The 21,509-nt window shown below is 41.3% G+C and overlaps 1 protein-coding gene across 2 annotated transcripts; it reads left to right on the top strand.

The window, feature by feature from the left end:
• Positions 1–6,176: 6,176 nt before the first annotated feature.
• leap2 (liver-expressed antimicrobial peptide 2) lies at positions 6,177–9,833 on the top strand. 2 transcript variants are annotated; one of them, XM_083936741.1, is made up of 3 exons: positions 6,177–6,421; positions 7,107–7,255; positions 9,508–9,833. In XM_083936741.1, the coding sequence occupies exons 1-3, from the start codon at positions 6,344–6,346 to the stop codon at positions 9,560–9,562; spliced, it is 282 nt and encodes a 93-aa protein (XP_083792867.1). In that variant the 5' UTR covers positions 6,177–6,343; the 3' UTR covers positions 9,563–9,833. The 2 variants fall into 2 exon arrangements, with proteins under 2 accessions (XP_083792867.1, XP_083792866.1); XM_083936740.1 differs by having other exon boundaries at positions 7,080–7,255.
• Positions 9,834–21,509: the final 11,676 nt, after the last annotated feature.

Raw genomic sequence — 21,509 nt, 5'->3', positions numbered from 1 at the left:
TGAATCATTGTATCCTGCCTCCCAAGCTGCTCTTCCCCTTCTTCTGCAAAAAACGATTTAACACTTGTAAGCAAGCGTCTCCTATTAGCAGCAAGATCAGTTTTGTTTCAACGCTTGTACTCTTTCGTGTGTGTGATGCTTCGTGTGTGATGTTTATGGGAATCGGTCTAGGTAAAGTGTGCTTCTGTGAGCGTGTTATTTCAGAACATTACAACATCTGTCAGAAGAGATTAGGACGAGGAGGACACACATCAGAAATCCTTTGAGGGTAAGAAACGGAGGATTTCCAATCACTCTTTAAACAAATGTTACGGTAACAGATCAGCACGTCCGTTCAGAGCGGCCGATTGCTTGGCCTCTGGAAGTGCTGCTTACAACGTTCTTGTCCGACCAACTTCACACTCACCACTGCACTCCTTTGGGTCCTCAGCAATACACACATTTGGCAATACACCTGCCAAATATAACGTTGATTGGATGAATATTTCTTGAGATATGTGAAGGACAGTCGTACATAGATACATTCACAGATAGACTAAGATTCAGGAGGTTACGTGAAAGTGGAAAGGAGGCTGGCATTGCAGTAAAAGTGTGATTTATAAGAACAGCATGTTTAATTTAAGGTGATTATTCTCATTTTGTCCGATTACCGTAACATTTGTACAAAGAGTGACTGGAAATCCTCGGTTTCACGGAGCCTCCCTGACTGTTTCCTCAAAGGATTTCTCATGTGTGTCCTTCTCGTCCTAATCTCCTCTGACAGATGTTGTAATGTTCTGAAATAACACGTTCACAGAAGCACACTTTAGCTTGACCGATTCCCATAAACATCACACACGGACGCGTCACACACACCAAAGAAGTGTCCCGTCACTAATCACATTAGGCAGAGAGCCATGAAGGTCAGTTCTTGCGGGGAAAGTAAGTGTGTGTCACAAAAATGAGTCACAGAGACTCAGATGTTTGCAAATACTGTGTGTCGTTGCTTGTGTTTGGCTTGCAGAAGACGGATTTGGCAGGAACTCAAATATTAGCTTTAATCTGACAACAAGTAGGAAAGATTTACCCACATCCTACATGTTCTATCCAGGCTGTCCCCAAAAATACACACCAATACACTACTTTCCAGACTCCATTAACATATTGCTCAATTTAAAAGACAACACACCATAAGGTATGACTTTGTATGACTCCCAAATTAAGGCTTTTTTAAAGATTTTGGCTGATATGTAACTTTCTTATTGTGAACTAAGTCAAATTAACTTAAAAGCAGGCTGTTGTCTTTGGTATAATGGGCCATTGGACTGTGGGTCTTTGGTCCAATGGGAATTAATTTTTTTACGATCTATTGGGGGTTTGGACAGTCCGGTCAACTGAACATTTTGTCTTACTAACTCACCTTTGTCTTACTAACCCATATGATGAGATCTGGTCACATGCACGCACGCTCCCAGCAGTTATTTTTACCCACTCCAGGTTAAAAAAGTAGGTACTATTCTGTCTTCTTACATCGTACTCAGATGCAGAGATCTGGAAGTTCGAAACTTTAATGGCCTCTATTTTGAAGTTGGACATTGTATGCTTTTGATAATGCTATTTAGAGATTTTGCCACCTTTTTATGTCCCCTAACCCTAACTCTGTATGCAAAGTAGTTTGGTTGCCTAAACCTAACCAGGTAGATTTGTTGCCTAAACCTAACCATGTAGTTTTTTTGCCTAAACCTAACTAAGTAGTTTTGTTACCTAAACCTAACCAAGTAGTTTTGTTACCTAAACCTAACCAAGTAGTTTGGTTGCCTAAACCTAACCAAGTAGTTTTGTTGCCTAAACCTAACTAAGTAGTTTTGTTACCTAAACCTAACCAAGTAGTTTTGTTACCTAAACCTAACCAAGTAGTTTTGTTACCTAAACCTAACCAAGTAGTGTTGTTACCTAAACCTAACCAAGTAGTTTTGTTGCCTAAACCTAACCAAGTAGATTTGTTGCCTAAACCTAACCAAGTAGTTTTGTTGCCTAAACCTAACCGAGTAGTGTTGTTACCTAAACCTAACCAAGTAGATTTGTAGCCTAAACCTAACCAAGCAGTTGTGGTACCTAAACCTAATCAAGTGGTTTTGGTTGGTTTTTGAACGTGCAGGCGGACCAATGGCCCCTCAGGCAACCTTTGTAAAGCTAATCCTATCACAACTAAATGCTGCATCTGTGCCCTTTAAGATCTAAACCTGTTTTATTGTTTAGGAAAGATATATATAGATATTGTCACCGTAGTTTTGTTTCCTGGTAGAAACGACTTCATGTTCCTACTGAATTCTTAATAAGATTAGAGATAAATGCTGCCTGAGATGAACTTCCACCTCATCCACTATCACAGAACTATTGGCTTTGATTCAAGGCCTGTCCATCATTAAAGGGCATTCTGGGTAACCCATTTCTGTGAACATCGTCCTGCACAGTCCACGTGAGGACTGAAAACTGGTCAGATGAGGTCATGTCTGTAACCTTCCTTCGATCCGTTTGTCCAGGGGAATTTAAAGTTTGAAAGTTCAGACGTCACAGGACGGTCAGGCAGGTTTTATGTCCTCCGTCCACGGACCGTCCTAGAAATGAAACTAGCACAACCTCAACTCTGCTGAAGAAGCCCTTTTAGCAACGTACTGTGTTTCTGCCAACGACCATGAGCTGTTTTCTCGTTTGTCCCTTCAAAAATGTAAAGTCCATCACTTTGCATCTGTCCTTCATAAGCAAAGCATGGAGTTAGCTTCTCTAACTCTGCAGTTTCACCTCTGCAGCTTCCCCGCCTGTCAGGCACAATCTGATGAGTCATGCTTATACGATGCAGATGTTCTGGGTTCATGAAGCATGGGATTCCTGTCAGTCTCGTGCTCCTCTGGAGACCCTTTGGTGATGAACAAGCTTACAGGAATCAGCACAGGAATGTTCCATTACATCCATCTGTGAGCCTCTGCGCTCCCTGATTAAATCAACTGTACTTCTGCTCTTTCTTCATTTCAGAGAGCGTTTAAACATGTTGTGAAGTTTATTCAGCTGACAAGTATTTACCTTCATTTGGCTATGGGCTCAACAGACGGATTAAAAGATCTTCAGGTCTCCTAATTTATACCTTGTAGATATGCACATTTCATGACCCACGAAGCTGACTCACCTTTGTCTTACTAACCCATATGATGAGATCTAGTCACATGCACGCACGCTCCCAGCATCTGTTATCTTTACCCACTCTAGGATAAAAAGTAGGTACTATTCTGTCTTCTTACATCCTACTCAAATGCAGAGATCTGGAAGTTTGAAACTTTAATGGCCTCTATTTCAAAGTTCATCATGCAGTGAATTTGCGATGCAGGTTTGCAAAAAGAAGCCTGCAGTAAATTCTTGAATATCTGTGGAGCCAGTTATGACAATCTGCAGGGTGCAGCCTGGTACATCACGTGTTTAATAAGAAAAAGCGATAACCTCTTGACTCTCTACTGATCTAAACCACGGCCTGACCTCAGGACTGGACTTAGTCCCCATGCAGGTGCTGATCTGTTCCTGCCCACTGCTCGGAAATAACTAGAATACACCAATGTAGATGAGTCAATAAGAACGTGCAGTTGTGTCTAAATCCCATTTTATGCATACAGATGACTCAGCCAGATGGATTCATTCGCATAATTCTCATTTGTTTGCCATTTCCATCTGGGAACTCTGGTTTGGAGATCTTTTGGGAAGGGGCGAAAATACTGGTTGCTGATTGGATAAACCATCCGTCTATCACCAACATACGGGCCGAATCAACAAAGTCTATGACCTACTAACAGCATCAAGGCAAAGCTCAGGAAACAAAATGTGGGTAAAGGGTATTTTCAGTTTGTGTAACATGAATTTACAGATCAAAGGCCCAATTTCAGGAACCCGGTCCATATTCAACAGAAGGATCCAGAGAAAGAAGAGTTAGTGAGCGTCTTGCTCCATAGCTGCCATGTTGTTGACACGGAACAGTCACTTCTTGTGTCATCACACTTAAATCCGCCTCAAAACCAACGCCGATTGGTCCAATCGCCTGGCTAAATTTTCTCTTCCACGCGTTACCAGACTGATCTGCGAGTAAAATACAATGGAGCTTGCGGGATCAGGATGGTCTCGCAAGGCTACTGTGAAACTACAGCATATACAAATCCAGAACATGTTAATGTAGGCTAAGCTATTACTTCATTACCGTCCCATGAAAACCATGTACAGTATCTCCAAAATGTCAATGGCATCTTTCGCCTATCAGCTTCAATGATGAGATACTACTAGTCTATTGTGTAGCCCACATATGTTGATAAAAGGCCTTTAAGACAAGTCGTCATAGTAATCGGACAACACTGCAACACATGTTAAGTCATTGGCAGCTCCTGCATTCAAGTCAAGTATCAACTTCCTGTGAGATAGTTGGGCTTTGGCGTTGACCTCAAATGAAAGACATTTGGTCTGTCTCTATGGCAGAAGTCTCCGCGGAACGTAGCATCGGAAATCTGCCTAGTGATGTGTTGCGTGTCTTCCGGCAGATTTTGGAAGATTCAGATTAAGATAAAGTTCTGCAGGGACTTCTGCCGCCGAGAAAGGTCAAAAACTGTCCATGAACACAATGCCAACGTTGCCATGACACAGACCTGCATTGAAATGGGTAAAGTATCTACTGTAGGTTAGATGGTTATGGTTAGGCGTTGAACTTGAATGGTTAAAGTTAGATGGTTGAGGTTTGGCGTTGAACTTGAATGGTTAAAGTTAGATGGTTGAGGTTAGACATTGACCTTGAATGGTTAAAGTTAGATGGTTGAGGTTAGGCGTTGACCTTGAATGGTTAAAGTTAGATGGTTGAGGTAAGGCGTTGACCTTGAATGGTTAAAGTTAGATGGTTGAGGTTAGACATTGACCTTGAATGGTTAAAGTTAGATGGTTGAGGTTAGACGTTGACCTTGAATGGTTAAAGTTAGATGGTTGAGGTTAGACATTGACCTTGAATGGTTAAAGTTAGATGGTTGAAGTTAGACATTGACCTTGAATGGTTAAAGTTAGATGGTTGAGGTTAGACATTGACCTTGAATGGTTAAAGTTAGATGGTTGAAGTTAGACATTGACCTTGAATGGTTAAAGTTAGATGGTTGAGGTTAGGCGTTGACTTTGAATGGTTAAAGTTAGATGGTTGAGGTTAGGCGTTGACCTTGAATGGTTAAAGTTAGATGGTTGAGGTTAGGTGTTGACCTTGAATGGTTAAAGTTAGATGGTTGAGGTTAGACATTGACCTTGAATGGTTAAAGTTAGATGGTTGAGGTTAGACATTGACCTTGAATGGTTAAAGTTAGATGGTTGAGGTTCGGCTTGAGTGGTTAATGTTCTTGAAGGTCGGCGGGTAGTGAGTCTTTTCAAGAGTTTTCTCAAATCTAGGGTTGCCAGACACAACCACACAGAATAAGACAAGATAGAGCATAACACAAGGTCTAAATATCAGCAGATACGGAGATGTGATTTTCCATGAACTTGTCGTAAGTCTTCAGGAATTTCTTCAGCCTCATATTCAAGTAGAAGTCACGTTCTGGAAACGTGTGTACTGTGTACCTGCTCACGCAATCCACACCTGCTGCCTTCTTATATCCCGTCTACGTTGTATAAGTGGGACTGTGAGATTGCGTCAGGTCAGGGGCATTGGTAGTCAAAGATATACTGCAGCACAGACTCTGCGGGTTGATAAAGCCTTATCTTACTGCAAGTTCATTCGCACACACACATATCCAGTGACCTCTTTGCCTCGTTAAACACTTTTCCCCCCAGCTGTGTCTCTCTGTTGCCATTCATTGGATGTTTCGATCACGTGTGCGGCCCATGGTCCACCTGTGCTGACATTATGCATAAATGTAAAAGACAAAAGAGAGACGGAGAGTGTGTTGGATTGCCTCACTTTGGGAAATGTGGTTTTTAAGTAAACACAGAATGTCACATTTGGGCCAAAGAAAGTTAGATAAAGAGGGAGAGAGAGGGGTGGACGATACAGCATGGACTGTGACTCTTTCTCCCTCCCTCTCGATTCCTCTCTCCTGGGATCACGGTCTGTCTGTATAAAGGAGAGACCAGCTCTTCTTTGCCTGAGTTCGCTGAGTCAGGCTGACTTGAAGAGACTTCCAGCAACCCTGCGACTAATGAGAATCTGCTCCACACAACCCGCAGAAGTTGAGCCTCCAGAAAGCGTCGGACATCAGGGAACCTAGCTGCTCGGCATCAAATTTACTCAACGCAGGAGAGCTGCAGGTCGCTTACGAAGAAACTTTCCTACCTTACTGGCGAATAAGCTAATCGTGCAAAGATGCAGGAGAAAGTTTTCTTCACCCAAAGGAAAGCAGCAGTAGCACTGGGCATTGTGCTGCTGGTGCTGGCTCAGCAGGTGAGTGCATTTGTGTGCAAAAATCAGGATAAATGTGTCTGAGTTAAATCCAAAGGTGGATTTATCTTATCTGGAGAGGGGGTTTCTTCTCTCTATTGGCTTTTTGAGTGTTTGAAATATTAGAAACGTATGCTCTTCACTGCGAAACCATTGATTTGATTTATCTAGATGTTAGTATGAGCAGAAATAGGGCCTGACAACATAGGAAATGCACATAAAATAGTGTGTTTCATGATGTTTTAGACATAAAATTAAAACAAGGAAGTAGGAAATAAAATAAAAGTCCTATTCCCACAATTGGACTATTGCAATGTTTACCTTGGCAGAAACTCAAGGTCCCCTTTCTAGATGGTGAAGACGGTCAGATGTGGTAGAAAGCTCTGGAGCTAAAGCTAATAAGTGTATAACTTTGTCAAAGAAGTGTTGATATTATTTTGCACTGCTTAGTTTGCATGTTTTACAGTGAAGTTTAAAAATTTAAAAAGTACACAATTTTAAAGTGAATGACCTGCAAACCAGGTGTCATCTGCATATTAGTTATATTTACCTATTACCAGATTAAATAAATGCAAATTAGTGCCTGATTTTCCTTGTTTCGCTCCTTTCTGATTAACATTTTTGTTCTGTTCTGTGTCCGTCTGTTCGCGTTTAATACCAGGTGTGTGCCGGTCCCTTGGTCCAACAGGTCCAGACCAGCCCTGACCAGGGAGCAGATTCAAGCGTCCACGCGCTGAGGAGGGTAGCGCGGATGACCCCGCTGTGGAGGATCATGAACAGCAAACCATTTGGGGCTTACTGTCAGAACAACTATGAATGCTCCACAGGAATCTGCAGGTAACTAAAAAACTTTTCTTTTAAGAAGTAAATACAGCACTCAAGTAAAAGTCAGGTGACATTAATGTTGAAAGATAATGTAGATTAAATGTTAATTCAGGTTTCTGTCAGTGTGAATATAATGTTTTTTAAAGATATAATTTGTAAAACCACAGCTGCAATCCAATGTCTGATTCCCAATTACAATTTGAGTCCTAGTCAGGTTAAAGTCACCTTTGAGTAAAATCATTTACAGTATGTTTATCACTCCTAAAAACTGGTTTTTAAAGTGCTAAATCCACATTGATTTGCTAATAATAATCCATCTTCGCCGTTAGCAAGATTAGCAGGTCAACATGCTGCTGCTTCCTTAAATCAAAATAACGTACTGTACAGACTACAGTACGTTAAGGGCTCTAAGAATAATGTTATGTTATATTATGATTATTAAGTAGTATACTCTTTCAAGTTTTGGTTAAAAGGATCATCGCGCTAAATATAGCTTACAATTCACTGACGTTTCTTTTGCTAATATTTACTCTTCTGTAGCTAGCGCCGTTAGCAAGATTAGCAGGTCAACGTGCTGCAACCTTGAGGCAAAATCCCTTTCCATACAGACTAAAGTACGTTAAGGGCTCTAAGAATTATGTTTTGAAGTCTTATACTCGTTCAGGTTTTGGTTAAATATCCATCTTTTGTAGCTAGCGTCGTTAGCAAGGTTAGCAGGTCAACGTGCTGTTGCTTCCTTGAATCAAAATCACTTTCTGTACAGACTAAAGTACGTTAAGGGCTCTAAGAATTATGTTATGTTATATTAGGATTATTAAGTCTTATAGTCTTTCAGGTTTTGGTTAAAAAGTGAAAAAGATCATCACGCTAAATATAGCTTACAATTCACTGACGTTTCTTTTGCTAATATTTACTCTTCTGTAGCTAGCGCCGTTAGCAAGATAAGCAGGTCAACGTGCTGCGACCTTGAGGCAAAATCCCTTTCCATACAGACTAAAGTACGTTAAGGGCTCTAAGAATTATGTTTTGAAGTCTTATACTTGTTCAGGTTTCTGTTAAAAAGTGAAAAGGATCATCGCGCTAAATGTAGCTTAATGAATCTCTTTTGCTAATATTTACTCATCTACTGTAGCTAGCACCATTAGCAAGATTAGCATACTGTCACTTTAAGGCCAATCTACTGACAGACTTAAATACGTTAAAGGGTCAAAAAATTATGTTTTGAAAGGAATGTCCTCTTTAATTTTAGTGAAAATGGTTATCATGCTAAATGTAGCCTACAATAGGCTACCTCAACTTTGTCTTGCTAATAATAATTTATCTTCTGTAGCTAGCACCGTTAGCAAGATAAACACCTATCCTACTAGCCAACACGTTCTGTTAAAGATAGTGAGTTTCTGGAGGTTAACAGTTAGCTGACTAAATTATTGAGTCAAATTGACTTGTATTTGGTTTTTACATACAAAAACGCTTTTAAAAATGCTAACAGTCAAATTATGTTATTCGAAAACATGCTTAAAAATAGTGGCATGAAAGTGAAAACTGCTACATGTAAGCTAATCAGACAATGTCCAAATTCAATTTATTACTTTAAATATATTGTAGTAAATTTCGTTTTTCAGAGAACTAATTAACAGAGTGAGAAGTTAGGATGTGCTACGATGTATGTGAAAATTAGTGTTGTGCTACGCTAAACTATTATGTAGGTTAATGTTTCCTTATTTTCTAATTATGCAATAAAAATGTGTCTGAATATGTATGTGGCACCATCTGAAGGGAATTTAATTGAGTTTATAAGCAGTTAATTTCCAGAAACCAAGTACATTTTAATTAATTATTCATTTAAAATGAGAACATGTATTTTGTATTGAACTGTTTGCTTGCCTGCAGATAAATTTCACATTTTGCATTTTAGTGCATTTCAATAAAAGATAGATAGATAGACAGACAGACAGACAATATAAAGTACAAAATATAAACTACAATAAGAGTACAGTTTAGCAGATTTAAAGCACTATATTACAATATACTAAGTGGATTTAAAGGTGCAAGAGAGAGAAAGGTGCATTTTTAATGACAGTGGTAGATTTTCAGTAATAAGATGTAATAAAATAAACTGTAACCCACCAATGAATCACCTTTTTCCAGGAAACCTCTGTAGGAATTGTTTGCGGATTACGGACCTGTAAAAATGTAAAAAGCCTCAGTAATGCACTAAAACATTAAATCTCCTCTCATCGCTTCTCTTCTCGTCATCTCTTTAGGGCGGGACACTGCTCCACCCTCCACCGCTCGCCCTCAGAGCCCGTGAATTACTAGACGACCCCGGGGGAAAACAACCAGCGTGTTTACATGAAGCTCTCATATCTGGGATTATGTACTTATTTTTAATCGGTTTTATATTTATATGTGCCAATACGTTGCTGATAACATCCAAATGTTTATGAATTCACACCGCAGACAGTTTATATCCAAGAATTAAGCACCGCAGGAGGGGAAATCACGGCTTAATTTCATATATTTCAAAGGAAAAAATGAGAAATATCAGTTAAATGAAGCTTGCAGGCGATGGGGTAAAGTGCAAACATGTAAGAAACGAGTCTTTTAACCTTTTATACTTGATGTTTTCCACGATGAGATCATCGGAAACCATTTCAACAATGATGCAAACAGCCAAACTAATCTCTGCCAGTAAATGTGCCTCCACACATGATGTCATTTAAAATGATAACGGGGTTTTTTTCTGGCGACGGCTCGTCTCGCTGATACCACGATGCCTTAGATCAAACACTGAAGCAATGTTTTGATGTGTGACAGATAAGGAATGGCGCTCGCGACCTTCAAATTGTTCCACATTTAGTCATCGCCGCCGTCTCGTGTCGGATAAGTTATCGCTCGACTGTGTGTGCACGGACAGGAGGTCCAAACATTTCGCTGATAACGTGACAAATGGAAAAAAATAGGCTTCTCTTTTTCCCAGAAGAGGAGTCGTTCGGTTTAGTTTGCAACTGTAGCGTTTGTAAACTGCAATCACAGCGTTTTTGTGTGATTTGTTATTAATTCTGACATCGTTATGGCAACACAGTTATACCGTAAACCAAAGAAAACACATCTAAATATGACGTATATTATGTATATTATATTATTTTTAACCAGCGGAAACAACAACAATACTATACAGACACAATTAAAGTCAAATTAGAGTCTCATCTCATCTCATCTTCAGCCTCTTATCCGGGGTCGGGTCGCTTTAGCACGGGACCCCAAACTTCCCTTTCCCGGGCCACATTAACCAGCTCTAACTGGGGGATCCTGAGGCGTTCCCAGGCCAGTGTGGAGATCTAATCTCTCCACCTGGTCCTGGGTCTTCCCCGAGGCCTCCTCCCAGCTGGACGTGCCTGGAACACCTCCCTAGGGAGGCGCCCAGGGTTCATCCTTACTAGATGATCCTGAACCACCTCAACTGGCTGTATATTCCTCCCACAGTCCAAAGACGTGCAGGTGTTCGGTTCATTGATGACTCTAAATCACCCGTAGGTGTGAATGGTTGTCTGTCTCTGTTCGTCTCTATGTGTCCTGTGATAGACTGGCGTCCTGTCCAGGGTGGACCCCGCCTCACGCCCGATGTCAGCTGGGATCGGCTCCAGCCCCCCCCCCCCCACGACCCTGACCCCGAGATAAGCGGTTGAAGATGAATGAATGAATGAATAACCAGCAGACGCATCAACAATACTATACAGACACAATTAAAGTCAAATTAAAGTCTGAAAAAGTAAATGACGTACTAGCTGACTCAGTATTAATCATATTATTATTATTATACTGTATATTAAAACCCAACAGGCTTTAAAAATGTACTCAACAAAGCTTCAAAACAACATTTGAGAATAGAGTCGACTGTCGGAGGCAAAAGAAATGTTTGTAAAACGATTAAAGCAAAGTTGGAAAAGTGCGTTAAAGGGGGAGGAAAAAGATAAAAGACGGATCAGAGGTTACAAAACATTTCTTCATTTTTATTCTGGTTTCTTCCTTTAAAGTTATATTCATGCAGATCTTCTCGTCAACGTTAGCTAAGGCAACATTATTCCTTATATACATGTAATGCACGCTGATTTAGGTGTAACGCCGTTATTTTCATATTTATTTTAGCCTCCGTTTAACACTTAAAATTGAAATATTATTTTTTAAAACATGGTTGTTTCTGATATTTGAATGGTTTTGTTTTCGATCAATCACCCTGACTTCTTTTTTGTTTTCTACTCGTTCACGCCATCTTGAATCTGCGCCCACCGAGACCAAATTCACCAAATATCTAATAGCCGAGTGTACGAATATTATACGAAGAGATTCATAATTACGAGCCGCACAGCTTTGTTTTGCACATCCGTCTCCTCAAAGTAGGGGATCGCGCTTCGACTCGCCTGCGTAGTTTACTTCACGCACAGAGCAGGTGGTTACTGATATTTTGTACACTCAGCGTGTTTGAGTAGGATTGCACTTTGAAACCCAAATTATCTTTGTACTGTGTACCGTCTACTGTACTGTGTTACTTACGTGTAGAAGGCCGGAGAAGGAGTGGAATAAAAACCTTGGAAAAAGGAACTGAGTGCAGTTTGTTTCTATTTCTTAACGTTTGGTTTTAAAGATGATGACTGTCAAAGCACGTAACTGGTGCTGGAGCTTTATTTAAATAAATGACATGTTTAATAAATGATACCCACCTATTTAGTCTCCTGACATGTACACACATGCAGAGACACTCACATGTGTGTACACAAAGCAAACACACAGTTCTGCTGACTGCGCACCTTTGGCTCAGTTGTTGTGAAAGACTGAACATCTGAACGCCAACAGCTGTTTGACTTTTGAACACTGACACAGGCGGGTCGTCGTCCAGCTTCTGCAGTGCAAACAAAAAAAAACCCAAAGAAGCAGTGCAGATGTGTCAGATTAGTTTCAGATTAGTGCTGCAGCCAAGCAAAGTCAAAGTCAGGATCATTGCGTCCGTAACAATGGGAATTACGTTGCTTATTCCCACCGTCGTGCCCACGTGAAAAAGAACCTCAATGAGGATAGATAAAATAAATATGCATCTGCGCCTATAGTTACATGAATCAGCACACATCAAGGCGTAATCCCACTCTGAGCCATGCATGCTCCCAAGGCAGGTGTGACATCATAAACTCCTCAACCCGCTTCGCACCATTCATCCTCGGTGATCGACCCACGTCCTTCATCCCTGCCGATCGACTCCGTTCTCCATCCCTCGCGAACGACTCCATTCTCCATCCTCTGCGATCGACCCACTTCCTTCATCCCCGACGATCGACCCACGTCCTTCATCTCTGGCGATCGACTCCATTCTCCATCCTCGGGCGATCGACCCACATCCTTCATCCCTGGCGATCGACTCCATTCTCCATCCTCTGCTATCGAACCACGACCTTCATCCCTGGCAATCGACTCCATTCTCCATCCTCCATCCCCGATGATCGATCCACGTCCTTCATCTCTGGCGATCGACTCCATTCTCCATCCTCTGGCGATCGACCCACGTCCTTCATCCCTGGCGATCGACCCCATTCTCCATCCTCCATCCTCAGCGATCGACCCACGTCCTTCATCCCTGGCGATCAACTCCGTTCTCCATCCTCAGCGATCGACTCCGTTCTCCATCCTCGGCGATCGACTCTGTTCTCCATCCTCGGCGATCGACTCCGTTCTCCATCCTCGGCGATCGACTCCGTTCTCCATCCTCGGCGATCGACTCCGTTCTCCATCCTCGGCGATTGACTCCGTTCTCCATCCTCGGCGATCGACTCCGTTCTCCATCCTCGGCGATCGACTCCGTTCTCCATCCTCGGCGATCGACTCTGTTCTCCATCCTCGGCGATCGACTCTGTTCTCCATCCTCGGCGATCGACTCTGTTCTCCATCCTCGGCGATTGACTCTGTTCTCCATCCTCGGCGATCGACTCTGTTCTCCATCCTCGGCGATTGACTCTGTTCTCCATCCTCGGTGATCGACCCACGACCTTCATCCCTGGCATCGACCTCAAGTGGTTAGGTTTGAGATAGCGGTGCCCCCATATACTGATGGTCCTTGCAACAGTGGAATTGGTTCTTTGCCACATGTCGTCCCCTCTCTTTCCTCTATTTCCTGTCAACCTTCAGCTGTATTTTCAAATATCCTCCTTAGAGGCAGCCCTTCACGTCCTGGCCCATGATTACTGTATGGGGGTTATATACATATATTAAACAGCGCATTATTCTTCGTAGGTATGAGTGAAAACTGCCTGTATTACTACAGCATACAATGCTAGGGTAGGTAACTGTATGCTTCTAGGTTTGTGGTAACAGTTAGGGAAAGGCCCTTTCCAATGACCATAACCCTGTACACAAGATAGGTCCAGTATTCCTATATACTGCATCCAGATTGGACATGACTACAGGTTGAGGTGTGTGATCGGCATTTAGCGTGTCTGGAGTTCACACCTGCAATTTCTGTCTTCATTAACATTAACTACAATCTCTGCCTAACTTTAGCTTCAATGTTTTAGTTGCCTAACCCTTATTCCCTTCATTCCCTCATTCATCTTCAACCGCTTGTCCCTGTCGCGGTCGCGGGGGGCTGGAGCCAATCCCAGCTGGCATCGGGCGTGAGGCGGGGTCCACCCTGGACAGGACGCCAGTCTATCACAGGGCACATAGAGACGAACAGAGACAGACAACCATTCACACCTACGGGTGATTTAGAGTCATCAATGAACCGAACACCTGCACGTCTTTGGACTGTGGGAGGAAACCGGAGAACCCGGAGAAAACCCACGCAGACACGGGGAGAACATGCAAACTCCACTAACCCTAATTTACCTGAATATCTTGAATGTAAGTTCTTAAACGTATGAAATCCTCAACACGATACAACACTGTGTCATCTGCGTACGGATGGATATGACAGTTTGCCAAAGGTTTTATAATATTGTACAAATAGTGAAAAGGACTGGGCCTAAAATTGAACCCTGTGGAACACCTTTATGTCATTAATAAACACTACATGTATCACTATACATCCACTATGTACAGTAGATATATTAAGGTATAAATAACTGCATTTTCATTGGAAAAAGAACTTGACCGACCTTCACGGAGCCCTGTCCTCAACCCTATCCATCACTTCGGGGATAAATCAGACAGCAGGTCTTATCACCCAGCATCAGTGGTCGACCTTGGCGATGCTCTCGTGGCTTCAGCCAGGGTTCAAAATCCTTTAGAAAGCCTGAAACCAGAAGAGTTTGGAGGATGTTACAGCTGCAGATTAACATCCATGGGTGTTGGCACGAGCGGGTACCGGGATAAATTGAGTAATTACATCTGCGGACACGTTCAAACCAACACAACGCTCGTGTGGTGTCAGGGCTGTTTTAAAAAATGTGTTTACTGTTCCTTCACATCATAAAGTTCACGTGGCCTAATGTCCCGACGGCTTCACTATCGATCAAACGCCGTCTGGGCCGAGTCATTTGGCACTCTTTCGCCCGCACACAGTGTTCTCCATACAGGCTGTGCGTGCCAACATTTCTCTGTGTGTTAAAGTGTTCGTCTTTTAATAAACGTATGTTGAAGATGATACTTCGGGGATAGAGGCCTCAGCAGCAGCAGCAGCAGCAGCAGCAGCAGCAGCAGCAGCAGCAGCAGCAGCAGCAGCAGCAGCAGCAGCAGCAGCAGCAGAGAAGGGCTGGTATAGGCGGACGTTGGAAAGGGATTCACGATCGAATTCATCCATTTACAGATCCAGAAGCCAATGTTTTCAAATTTGCCACATCTCGTTATGAAATAGCTCAACCTTTCCTCTGCTGTCTGTTTTGGAAAGTTATTTTTGCTCTCTCTTATCTTCTGTCCTCAGTTTGGGTTCACAACACGGGCTGGGCTAGAGCTGCATCTGATTACCTTAACCCCTTAAAAGACCTAATCCTGCACTAGAAGATTACATAAATATATAAAAAAATTACCAATAAGACCTTTTGTTATAGCGGGTAAAGCACAGTTATACCTGATTTCTTTAAGGATTGCTCTAATCTACTGGTTTGTCCAAAGCACATTAATTACATCTGCTATGACACACTTTCAGCTTTCCCTCTATCATTATGTTAGTGGCTGTAACCCCCCCCCCCCCCCCCCCCCTCAATGGATATAATGTTATAAACAAGACAAGTTGTTAACATGGAAATGGTTCCTATCCATCCCAGACTCAGAGGCCTTCCCACTCTGGCACCTGACACACCTGTGCCTCCTCAGGTTCATTGCCGGAAGATTTAGTAAACAGGCTTTTCTCTCCGTCACTCTCCAAAAAAATCCCATTCACACAAGCACTGTTTAATAAAAGATCTTAATCCAGATGAAAAACGCACATAAATTCTATTTAGGAACAAGACACCCAAATTCATGGAGTCTACTTTTAGTTGTTTTGTATCTTTTTGTAATTGTTTTGCATCTATTTTTAGTCATTTTGCATGTTTTTGTGGTGGTTTTGAATCTATTTTTAGTCATTTTGCGTCATTTTGTGGTGGCTTTTCATCTATTTTTAGTCATTTTGCATCTTTTTGAGGTCGTTTTTCATCTATTTTTAGTCATTTTGCATCTTTTCGTGGTGGTTTTTCATCTATTCTTAGTCATTTTGCATCTTTTTGTGGTGGTTTTGCATCTATTTTTAGTCATTTCACAACTTTTTGTGGTGGTTTTGCATCTATTTTAAGTCATTTTGCATCTTTTTGTGTTAGTTTTGCATCTATTTTTAGTCATTTTGCATGTTTTTGTGGTGGTTTTTCATCTATTTTTAGTCATTTTGCATGTTTTTGTGGTGGTTTTGCGTCTATTTTTAGTCATTTTGCGTCATTTTGTGGTGGTTTTGCATCTATTTTTAGTCATTTTGCATCTTTTTGTGGTGGTTTTTCATCTATTCTTCGTCATTTTGCATCTTTTTGTGGTGGTTTTGCATCTATTTTTAGTCATTTCACAACTTTTTGTGGTGATTTTGCATCTATTTTTAGTCATTTGGCATCTATTTGTGTTGGTTTTCCATCTATTTTTAGTCATTTTGCATCATTTTGTGGTGGTTTTGCATCTATTTTTAGTCATTTTGCATCTTTTTGTGGTGGTTTTGCATCTATTTTTAGTCATTTTGCATCTTTTTGTGGTAGTTTTGCATCTATTTTTAGTCATTTTTCATCTTTTTGTGGTGGTTTTGAATCAATTTTTAGTCATTTTGCATCTTTTTGTGCCGGTTTTTCATCTATTTTTAGTCATTTTGCATCTTTATTTGGTGGTTTTGCATCTATTTTTAGACATTTTACGTTTTTATGTCATCGTCTTTTTCTCTCTGTGGTCATTTTACTTTTATATTTAATCACTTTGTTGTTGTTCTTTTGTCTCTTTGGAGTCATTTTGGGTTGTAGTTGTTTTGCGTATACTGGTGGTCGTTAAGCATTGCTTTGGGATCGTTTTGCAACATTTTATGACTCAGGGCCCCTGACTTCATGGGCTCCTGCACAGTAGGCCCGTTCAGTAGACTGTCCGTGTGTAAACAGCACGCCAAACCAACAGCCGGTGATAAAACCCTGAACCTGAAGCAACTGGACAATCAGAAGCCTGAAAAACAAAGCTGTTACTGGAAGGCTACCTGGCTCGCTCCGTAGCACATCGCACGTCTTGATTCCTCGATACAGTTTCTAAAAAATCCAAAGACTCATCTTCAGTGACCTAAAACACAGTTTGCGTTTGGACAAAAGGCCACGAAAGGTTACACAAACACCCTCGTCTGTGTGGACTGGGCCTCAGGTGGACGCTCACGCTGCCGTGTGGAAGCGTCCGGATTTTAAAGAACAGGAACCAACAGTGAGATAAAGCAGTTTTGCGTCGCCTATAGGGACCTTACCTTTACCTGTTTACAATGCTTACAACTGCATCATTAACACAACACCCGTTCATTTCTGTGACGGGCATCAGGCTCACGTCCGCTCTGTGGAGTCAACACACGGCTGGTCAGTGGCCTGTGGCTGCAGACGCTGTTCAAACACACGGACAATGGCGTCTGCATGATGAATGAAAGATGATAAATGCTGTTGGTTATCTTTAACGTGCACACGAGCTCCGGTCTGTTGCAACTGAGCCGACCGACAAATTCATTTTTGAAGTTTTGTAGTAGCTTTGTGTTGTTTTTAATTATGAAACAGGCCTTTGAAGTGGTGCATTTGTCTCTTTTACAGACATGAGTGTGTATTCATAAAACATCAGACATGCACGCCTTAGAAGTCAATTTGTTTAAGTCATTTTGCATTTTTTGTGATAGTTTTGCATCTATTTTAAGTCATTTTGCATCTTTTTGTGATAGTTTTGCATCTATTTCTAGTCATTTTGCAACTTTTCATGGTGCTTTTGCATCTATTTTAAGTAATTTTGCATCTAATTTTAGTCATTTTACGTTTCTATGTCATCGTCTTGTTTCTCTCTGTGGTCGTTTTACGTCCATTTTTATTTTTTTGTGACTTTGTTGTTGTTGTTTTGTCTCTTCTAAGTCATTTTGGGTTGTAGTTGTTTTGTGTATACTTGACCCAACAGCTGAAAATGTTATACCAGTTTAGGCCTCTGTGTGTGTGTGTGTGTGCGTGCCTGCCTGTGTGTGTGCGTGTGTTTGTGTGTGTGTGTGTGTGTGTAATAGGAGTCAATATGTTCAGGCCAGAGCCTGTCTGTGTTTATTCCTGTCTGTTTGTTGTTTTAATATGTATATAACCCCGGTCATGTATTTACGTCTCAGGATAACACGAGTAAACTTTGAACTCTAAACACCACGTTTCAAAGTTTACATTCATTTTACTTTTCCGACCCATTATGTTCAACTTTAGAGACGTTTTTAGAGTGATTTTCTCTTTTAACATTACATTTATGGCATTTTTCAGCCTGTATTTGACAGTAAAGATCAAAACTGACAGGAAATGGGAGGTGGAACTGAGGCCGCAGCAGCTCAGATGCAGCCTTTGTTGATGGAGCTCTACCCGTCCAGCTCAGCGGTGCCATACTGGGCTGCTGGAGGGAATCTGGACTGGTTTTGGTAGGATTTTAAAACAATATCAACAAACAAGCGGCCATTTTATGGTCAAAAACACTGATGCAAATTTGAGTTATCTTTAATGTGTCCATTCACTCAAACTCACTTCATTCATTCATCTTGTTCCTGTCGGGGTCGGGGGGTCTGGAGCTGGTCCCAGCTGGCATCGGGCGTGAGGCGGGGTCCACCCTGGACAGGACGCCAGTCTATCACAGGACACATAGAGACGAACAGAGACAGACAACCATTCACACCTACGGGTGATTTAGAGTCATCAATGAACCGAACACCTGCACGTCTTTGGACTGTGGGAGGAAACCGGAGAACCCGGAGAAAACCCACGCAGACACGGGGAGAACATGCAAACTCCACACAGAAGGGCCCCAGCCGGGATTCGAACCAGGAACCCTCTTGTTGTGAGGCGAAAGTGCTAACCACTACACCATGATTCGCCCATTTCTGCAAAATTGAGGCTTTGACGGCAAAACTTTTGGTCTGTAACGTGTCGTTCTCGTGTAGGGAGACGAACATGCAGCCGGCCTTACAGTCAGAGGGAAGACCCATGAAGTTTGAAGGAGAGAAAATGTGTAAAGAGTCAACTGTAATATTCAGATTCAGCTGAACTCAGCCTTGAGAAACATTTCTCTCTCGTGTTCAACTTTGCTCCGGGTGGAAAAGGACACGAGCTCCAGAGTCCGAGTTTCAGTTTGACGGATTTCTTCAGAGGAGAAATAAGAAAGTCCACTTGTCCAGCTGCTGTTTTATTCATCTTTAACAGCTGGCTGCTTATTTGCACTGTACGCAACATTTGCACTTCACTTTCAACTCTCTGCACTAAGCAGGCTGGGATACCTGACGCCCTACTGTTGGTTTTGAATCTATTTTTAATCATTTTGCATCTTTTTGTGGTGGTTTTGCATCTATTTCAATGCTTTTGCATCTTTGCAACCATTTTCAGTCATTTTGCATCTTTTAGTGATGGTTTTGCATCTATTTTTAGTCATTTTGCATCTTTTAGTGATCGTTTTGCATCTATTTTTAGTCATTTTGCATCTTTTAGTGATGGTTTTGCATCTATTTTTAGTCATTTTGCATCTTTTTGTGATAGTTTTGCATCTTCAGACAGAAGATAAAACCCTGAGAGTCAGAATAACACAAGGATGAGAAGCGTGCACCACCTGCTGGACGTCTGCAAACACAACATTTCAAACGCTTAACAGCCTGACCTCCTCAAACCAGAGCTTCAGTTTAGAGAAATAATAATAATACATATGTGATTTATGTCAAATGAGTTGTAAACTACCATAAACATCCAACAAACAATCAATTTTTAGTCATTTTGCATCTTTTTGTGTTGGTTTTGCATCTATTCTCAGTCGTTTTGCATGTTTTTGTGGCAGTTTTGCATCTAATATAGTCATTTTGCATCTTTTGATGATGGTTTTGCATCTATTTTTAATCATTTGCACCTTTTTGTGGCGGTTTTGCATCTATTTTGAGTCATTTAGCTTGATTTTGCATCTATTCTCAGTCGTTTAGCATGTTTTGTGAAGGTTGTGCATCTATTTTTATTGATTTAGCATGGTTGTGCATCTGTTTTTATTGATTTAGCATGGTTGTGCTAATATTTTTATTGATTTAGAATGATTGTGCATCTGTTCTGAGTCGTTTTGCATCTATTTTTGCATGAATTTTGAGTCATTTTGCATCTAACGACACATTAAATGTTAACTGTCGACGTTGCACAAACTCAAAGCTCACCTCTGGAGCTTTCAGTCGTTTCCCTCGGCGCGTTTTCAGCCAACACGGTCGGTGCAGCCCGGTGGAGTTCAGGGTCTCCGGGGTCAGGGATCCCCCTCCGTCACCAACGGTCATGATGCGTTCACGTGTGTCGGAAATCGGGAACTTCCAACTTCTGAATCAGACTTGTAGTGAGGGCAGGAGTATATTAATATATATAAGTATATTAAACTGTTTCCCCCTTGCGTATTTTATTTTATTTCCATTTCCTTTTTTATGTACTTTATTGTCAATATAACCTTATGACTATGTTTGTAAAGTTTTTGTTGATTACGAAATGTTCTGGATAAAGTTTTTAATAAAAAAGGTGTAATGAACCGTGTGTGTGTGTGTGTGTGTGTGTGTGTTTGAGGGTCGGACACACACACACACACACACTGGCCGCGAACGTGACAAGATGGAGGCTCGGAGGAAACCGTTGACATAGAAACGAAAATGGCGCCCATTCATTCCTATGGAGAACTGCGCAGTGACGCCGCCATTTTGGGTTCTCGTGAACGCGGGAGGACTCACCGGATGTAGTCTTTGCGTTCCCAGTCCACGTCATGGCACGAAGCGCGGAACAACGCATTAAAACAACGAAAACTATAGAAAACACAAAACACATGTCCAATGATAAAACTCCTTCAAATATCAAGTTAAAAACCATCAAGATCTAAAAGTTTATTGTAAAAATTTGGCTTAAAATTGGCGGCCGCTAACTACATAGCATTTTTTGAGCTAATGTTAAAAAATTTACTGCGTTGATTGAATGGTTTGGATTTATTTAAACTAAACTAGATTTAAAGATGAACCGAGACGGGTTTTAGTTTCTGTCCGGTTTGAATGAACGTGTTTTGAGGAGTTAACGACGTCGTTTAAGCTAACGTCATTAAGCTAACGTCATTAAGCTAACGTCGTTTAAGCTAACGTCACAGTTCGGTGAACGGGAGAAACGTTCTCTGCATTTTCCTCCTTGTTTGTTTTATTACCTGCTGTTACGTCTGGTTGTTTATGTTTTTTTAAAAGTAGATTTTACGGGATTAACAGAACAAGGCGGAAAACACGGAATGAAAAACAAGGACACGAGATAAAAAGTAATAAAATAAAGAATAAAGCCGACAGTCGATGACAAATATGAGGATAAAAGACAAAAGTACCAAAGACCTCAGAGTGAAAAATAACAACAAAACACATAAAAATGTAAACACCAGCATGTTATAAGGTCTGTTTACGTACGATATATAAATAATAATCAGGATTCTTCTGTTTAATAAGGAAAATAAGTGTAAAATACGTCTTTCCGTGACGGTTTGAGAGTTTATTTTGCTTTATTTTGATTTAATGAAGGAACACAACAAAATAACACAACACGGGTCTCGT

This window comes from Echiichthys vipera (genome assembly GCF_963691815.1).
Source record: "Echiichthys vipera genome assembly, chromosome: 22".
NCBI lineage: Eukaryota > Metazoa > Chordata > Actinopteri > Perciformes > Trachinidae > Echiichthys > Echiichthys vipera.
Note: the sequence above shows the minus strand (reverse complement) of the source record. Positions and strands in the feature narration are given on the sequence as shown.